Source organism: Salvia hispanica, chromosome 4, assembly GCF_023119035.1.
Source record: "Salvia hispanica cultivar TCC Black 2014 chromosome 4, UniMelb_Shisp_WGS_1.0, whole genome shotgun sequence".
NCBI lineage: Eukaryota > Viridiplantae > Streptophyta > Magnoliopsida > Lamiales > Lamiaceae > Salvia > Salvia hispanica.
In genome coordinates this window covers 9,100,109-9,107,316 of record NC_062968.1, presented here as the reverse complement: position 1 = coordinate 9,107,316, position 7,208 = coordinate 9,100,109, and the positions used below count along the sequence as shown (strand labels likewise).

Below are 7,208 nucleotides of genomic sequence, written 5' to 3'. Positions count from 1 at the left end.
CTAAAATCCTCAAGAAGTGATGCATGCTCTTTCTTAGCTATATGACTGGTTGAACTCCTATGGAACCAACAGTTAAGGCACATTAAGCAACATGAAATTCTTCAATCAACCATATGAAATGTAAAGATCCTAAAAATATCTCAAGAAGGTTACGTATTAGGTTATTATATCCACTTTCTTTAGTCACTATTTCTACAAAGATTATTATGTGAAACATCTTCAAAAATTCAACAGCAAGTCATACATGAGCTAACCTGGGTTATTAGGTTATTGGGTTAACAACATTTGGAGTAGTAGTTGAAATTTCTGGAATTGTTGTTACACTAGGTAGTTGTTCTTCGTTAATGGAACTTGTTGTTCTTCGTTAATGGAACTTGTGACTGAAGTTAGCTCTTCAAGAGCTATCTCACTGCTGGACTTATGATTAATTACAAAATCTTCCTCTAAGAATGTGGCATGTGTGCTCAGAATTACTTTCTTATCACGGAGACTATATAATTCATAAGCTTTCGATCCTCTAGGGTAACCTATAAACACACATACCTCCGTCCTAGATTCCAACTTAGTTGGATCCTTTTCCAATACATGAGCCGGACACCCCCACACTCTGAGATGTTCCAGATTGGGCTTTCGCCCAGTCCCCAACTCATATGGGGTAGTAGGAACTGATTTAGAAGGTAAGTTCTCTAATATATAGCTTGCAGATAGCAAGGCATGCCCCCAAAACGAAATTGGTAACCATGTGCATAACTCATCATCGATCGGACCATGTTTAACAAAGTCCTATTCATTCTTTCAGCTACGCCATTCTGCTGGGGTGTGCCCAGCGCAGTCAGTTGGGATTGAATTCCCGACTCTGATAAGTAGTCCAAAAACTCGACACTTAGGTACTCGCCTCCGTGATCAGATCACAAGCATTTGATACTCTTACCATGACGCGTCTCTACCTTAGCCTTAAACTCCTTGAACTTGTCAAAAGTTTCAGACTTGTAGCGCATCAAATAGACGTATCCAATTTTCGAGAAGTCATCAATGAAGGTGATGAAGTATCGAAAATCGCCCCTTGCCTCGGTTGACATTGGTCCACACACATCAGTATGAACGAGCTCAAGTACTTCCTTGGCCCTATTACCCTTTGACCTAAAAGGTCTCTTAGTCATCTTGCCTTCCAAACAGGATTCACATTTTGGAAATGGTTCCTTCTTAAGACCTTTAATAAGATCTTGATCAACCATAGCATGAATCATTCTTTCGTTGGCATGACCAAGTCTAAGGTGCCATAAGTACGTTTCGTTCATTGAAATTGAAGGTTCTTTTCTTTTCTTAGAAACTTTCGAAGTAGCATTGAGTTCTGATTTACGTTGATTAAACTGTGTAGAAGTGATTGTGTACAGATTGTTTTCCATGATACCACGACAGATATAAGAACCATCTTTCTTAATAACGCAATTGTCATTAAAAGAAATCGAATATCCATCAAAAGAAAATTTAGAAACTGAAATTAAATTTCTTCTAAAAGAAGGTATTAACAAAACATTCTTCAAAATAAAAAATCTATCACTACTACGGCTGCCACTTTATTAGCGTCGCCCAGCTGGACTTCGATCTCACGATCATGTAACCATCTTGTCACCTGCATTAAGTCGGGATCAAAACATATATGATCAGTTGCTCCAGTGTCAATAACCCACGTATGAGTAGATGTCGAAGCCAAACATGACTCGACTACTAGAGCATGGTGCATACCTATAGCCTTGCCCTTTTTAGGACAGTCTGGCTTCCAATGACCTTACTCTCTCACACTTGAAGCATTTTCCAGTAGGCTTTTTATCGGCCTTCTTCTTCCTTCCCTCCCTTAGCATTCTTAGCTGTAACTGGGTTCGACGCCATTTTCTTTCCTGCGCGAGGCTTAGAGCCAGCAGGAATTAGGTGCCAAACTAAGCATAGCTACCTTAGCCTGAACCATGAGGTCCTCCGTCGACTGAAGCTCAGTCAGCAGCTCAACCAAAGTGTAATCCCGCTTGTTCATCTCGAAGTTGAGCTTGAACTGCTGGAAGCTAGGGGTAAGACTCTGAACGATTATAGTAATCTGGGACTCGGGATCGATCGTCCCTCCCAAAACCTCAATCTGGTTGAGGTGGCTCATCATCTCGAGGACATGTTGCCTCACAGATGTGTCTTCCTTCATAGTCTTCGTCATGATACTCCGAGAGGCTTGAGACTTAGCCGTTCGATTCTGAGTACCAAAAAGATTTGCAAGATTTTGCATAATCTCGGCGGCAGTTGCCATGGCAGAATGCTGATGCTTGAGTACTAAAGACATAGATGCCAACATGTAGCACCTAGCCATCTCATTCGCCTTATGCCACCGTTTATGCGCATTCCGAACTCCCACCGCTGCGTTAGCCGCGGGAACTGGAGGCTGTGGAGTAGTGAGCACAAACTTGTACTCTTCTGCTGTGAGAACGATATCCAAATTTTGTTTCCATTCTATGTAATTTTGGCCCTCGAGTTTGTTTTCTTTGAGTATTGCAGAAAGAGGATTAAAAGACATCTTGACGGATTTTATTGCACTGCAAACAGAAAAATTTACTATTTGTCACAAACTTATGTAAGGAAATTGAGTAGATTAACCATAAAACTTTTCAAAATCTTACAACAACAAAATTAAAAAATTGTACCCTCCCAAAGAGGTTAATACGCATTAAAATTTTGCAATTTTACCGGTCACAACACCGACGAATAGTCCAGAGACCATGGCCGCCTAATGTTGCCTAAGCACGACCATCAGATTTAGCATTACAAAATTTTATTTCTACAACACACTCCCATGACAATGTTCATGTGCTGATAACAAAATCAAGCTATCTCATAAATTCTGATTGAACCCTGAAACTCGTAGTTCCTTAGGATTATTGTCCCCACAAAGTGGGTGGCGATAATATTGGGAACCACTTTCTAGTTCATTCTATTTATTGTGTGAGAAGTCCGCCCTTATGAACTTACCGTTTCGTAGGATTACTGTCCCCACAAAGGGGGTGGTGATAATATTAGAAACTAGCTTCACAAAATTGGGCAGTCCAACCGATAGAGACCATATACAAACTTTGAGTTCATAATTATCGCTTAGATATTTGGGTTATGGTTTTTCATTAATTATCCTTTAGCCTTAAGGCAGATTAAGACTAATTAAATTCTGTTGGTATTTAATTTACTGGATAATTAAAACTTTTATTATCTTTAAGTATCTTAGTTTAGGAATTAATTAATTTTAGAATTTGATTCTTATTCATGTCTCACTATAAGATATATCTAAAATAAATTACATTATTTAAATCTTAATTAGACTTGAAAAATTAAATTCAAATTAAATCCAAGTTTAAGATCAGGAAGAAAAATAATTATATTATTTAATGTAGTCTTACATATCTATCCTAATTAGGATTCTAGATATATAATATTTAGGAAACTATTAAATTATTCTTATCTATATCATCTAGGATATAAATATTCCATAGATATAGAAAATTATCAAAATATTTCTAAAATCTAGGGAAATCTTCCCAAAATATTTTATTTCATTAAATAATATTATTTTTAATGATATCTTTTAATTTAGGAATTAAATAATCATTAAAATAATGCTTCATTGTTATCTCGTTGTTCGAGGTTTGCACGAATCAACGCGATGAAGATTCATCGGGCCTGCCGGAACGTCGAGTTCGCCGTCCAGCCATCGCCGGCAGGCCGCGCGCAAGGCTCGCCACTTCCTCTCTCCCCTTTTTCTCTCGGCGAGAAGACGCCGAGAATTCTCTCCGTCGACACGGCCATGCAGCGTTCGCCACGCTGCTCCGGCGACTTCCCTCAATAGCGGTCGATCTCGCCAGAACCAGCAGTCGCCATGAACGGCGGCGCAGCTCTTGGTTCAGCGTCGATCGGCCTAGGGTTCGACTTGGGTTAGGGTTTAGGTTAGGGTTAGGGTTTATCACCGGCGGAGAAGACAGCCGCTGCTCTCGGACGAGCAGCGAGCTGCGCCTCGTTCCACCACCGTCGGCGACCGTCGTGGCTGAGCAAGAAACCCGTTGCGGTCTCTGTGGCGGCATGGACGAGCCCATTCTTTTTTTCATGTCGCCGTTGGATCGCTTCGATTGCTCCCACTGGTCGGCTCGATTCGCGAGGCACTCCGGGATCGACGGTCTCGCCGGCGGCGTGCACGAGCCCATGCTCGTCCGCATGTCGCCGGTTGATCGCCTCCCTTGCTTCCACTCAGCTCGACAACCCTTCCTCGACATGCGTAGCGCGTTCCGTTTCGGCGCGAGCGCCGACGGATCGCACATCTCGTTCTATTGATTCGAATGTTCTTGAGTTCATCATGCATTAAAAAAATAAACAATAAAATACAAGAATATGCTTCGAAATCAATTAATATATGCATACATGAATTTCGCGAAAGATGATCTTCATACCCTGCAGATGTGCATGGGGATGACAACAATGTTCAACGAGAATTTCCATTATGACATGCAAGGAATATTATGAAGATACGACTTACAACTTTAGTTGTTAATCAAATGATATGAAGAAGCTGCTTGGAATTGGAAGACAAGATGGTGGAGAAATATTATATTCGAAAGACGTAAGAAAATTTCGGGACGAAATTTTTGTTAAGGTGGATAGAATGTAACACTCCAACTTTTTGTATCCTTATTTTTCCTCAAAAGGATGCCAATTTTTTTTTCAAAGCTGATTTTTGTAAAATTTTTAAATCCTTGATTCTTTTCGACGACTAAAATTTTTATTGACGAGCAAGAGGAATTTCTTTCGTGTCTGGGCTTGTCCAAATCATATAACAATCTTTTGGGCCTAATAATGATTCTATTCTCTTTAGCCCAATTCTTTCATTGAGGAAGCCATTTATTTGAGCCTAGTTGAACTACAACGATTTACTTATATTTTGAGCCCAATTATTCAAATAAAATTGTTAAGCCCAAATCCTTGTTTTTCTCTCCAAGAGTCAAACGCCTCTTCATTCAGCTTGAGACTTTAATTTGCTCTTCAAATATGGACGTTTCTTTTGCAACCCAAAGTCACCAAATTAATACCTCAATTACATTTATCTTTCTCTACAAAACTGACATACTTCATACGCCGCAATTGACAAGCCATTGCAAGAACGATGAAAGGAAAGAGAGAAAGAGTGACGGGCAGCGAGAGGGAGCAGCAGGCTGATGACACTCATAGAGTGCAGCAGCGGCGGCAATGTCGCGGCGAGTGGTTAGCTGATCAAAGAGAGAGGGCTCGGGGTGACAGCGCTGATGGGGTTTGGTGCCCCTTGCACAACGGAAGACTTGTACAAAACAAATAAATCAGATACGGATCTATTTGACTGAATGCTAGAACGCAAATAATTCATGCTCATAGAAAGTAAATCCTAAACATGATTCCTACGGTTTAGAGTTACCGATTTGATTCTCCAAAGAATCGTGATTCCTAAAAACTATGATTCCTATGATTCCTAAACATGATTACTCGCGCTTTCTCCTCGTGATGATCTTCGATACTAGACCACGGATCTTCTCTCTGGTTCCCGAACTGTATCTCGATATCAGGGTGGACTGATCTTATCAAAAAACTAGGAATCGAATAAAGAAGACACAAAATTCTCACGGAGGAGAGCTGAAAATTTCGACTCCTTCTGTAGAGATAGGAGATCGAAAATTTCAATTAAAAATTATTATATTTTTCTGTCTCTCCTTTATTCTCCTATTTATATTAAGTTCCTTTTGGGCCCAGACATGGATCTATGGAAGGTTTTGGATATGGGCTCCCCCAATTAGCTTTCTACTAATTAAATTGAACCAACAATTTAATACAAGCTTATATTGGAATATTACGAGCAGCCACTACAGAAGTAATATTGAACTCTCCCCATCCAAATCCGAAATTACAAGTAATCCGGGTTTCCACTTTGTTTATTATTTATTTCCCACGCTTAAGATATAAATGTCAAATAATTAATTAATGTATGCTATGGACTTAATTAATTAACATCTTATTAATTCCAAGAGTGGACTTAGCAAGAAACATTTATTTATTATTCATAGAGCGATAAAACTCCAACTGGCCAGTTTTCCGAATAATAAAACTTTGTTCAAGCTCCTCTTGAGGACATTATCAAACGAGACTCACCTCGCGCACGATTCAACATAATAGCAATCCTAGCACAACTAGATATTAATCACCACTACCCAATATATCAGGATTATTGGGTTGCGAAAAACTCGCACCATTTGATAAGTCAAAGTAGTGCATAATGAATACCGTATGCTCAATGCTAACATATGTAGATTAAGAAATAGTATTTTATCAAGACCTAGTCTTTCGGTAGATAGCATAAAGACACGTCTTGCTGTTAGATCCGTTCAGTGCTATACCACACCAATGTCATCTTATTTCAGTAAGGCTTAGAAATGTGAGGACTGACATTGCAACCTTTTGATACGCTCGGATTTTGCACTGTTTTAAGGCCATTATTTGATCCGTTTTTAATGTAAAAGTCACTCTACGCGTTCATTATTTGCATATTTTGTCTATTTTGGTATTTTGACGTGTTTTGTGAGAAATGCGCATAATTGAGCCGAAAAAGGGAGCCAAAACGCCAAGTTTGGAAATCTGGAGTCAGACGGCGACCGGCGACCGCCGCGGATGTGTGTGGCGACCGCCGGCGCCCGGCGGGCAGATCAATGCAGCGGCCCGCCTCGGAAAAATGTGCTTGAAAGAGAAGTCTCGTCCGGCGACCGCCGAAAGACGTGCGGCTGTCCACCGCCGAGGGAACAGACTCTCTGGACTCCAATGCGGCGAACGCCGGCCAAGGTGCGGCCGTCCGCCGGAGAAAGGCGGCGAATTCGAGAAGCCCTAGATTTGCGCCCAGATTTACCATATGTTGGAGATCTTTTCCTTCTACAACAAGGAATGGCTTTCCCTTATAAATAAGACCTCAAGCTTCATCAAAAGGAGAGAACTTCTACTTGCAAAATACTTCATAGAGATCAAGACCTAGAGTACTTCATTGGTGCAAGGAGTTGGAGAAGGATTTCAAGAACATCAAGAACGACAAGGATTCAACCTACGGGTTTTATTTGCTTTAGTTTTATGTTCAAATTGTCTTCCCTTCAATCTATGTTTTTAGCTTATTCAATTATGTGTAA

General features: G+C 40.3%; 1 protein-coding gene across 1 annotated transcript in view; it reads right to left on the bottom strand.

Annotated features, from left to right (window-relative positions):
* Window positions 1-2,350, bottom strand: part of LOC125220313 (Golgi SNAP receptor complex member 1-like) — a 4,178-nt gene extending 1,828 nt beyond the window's left edge. Inside the window, exons 1-3 of the mRNA XM_048122471.1 lie at window positions 2,166-2,350; window positions 1,952-2,057; window positions 1,789-1,898 (exon numbers count right to left, since the gene is read on the bottom strand). Of these exons, the coding sequence (XP_047978428.1) occupies window positions 1,789-1,898; window positions 1,952-2,057; window positions 2,166-2,350 (401 nt within the window). The remainder of the gene's footprint in view (window positions 1-1,788; window positions 1,899-1,951; window positions 2,058-2,165) is intronic.
* Window positions 2,351-7,208: the final 4,858 nt, after the last annotated feature.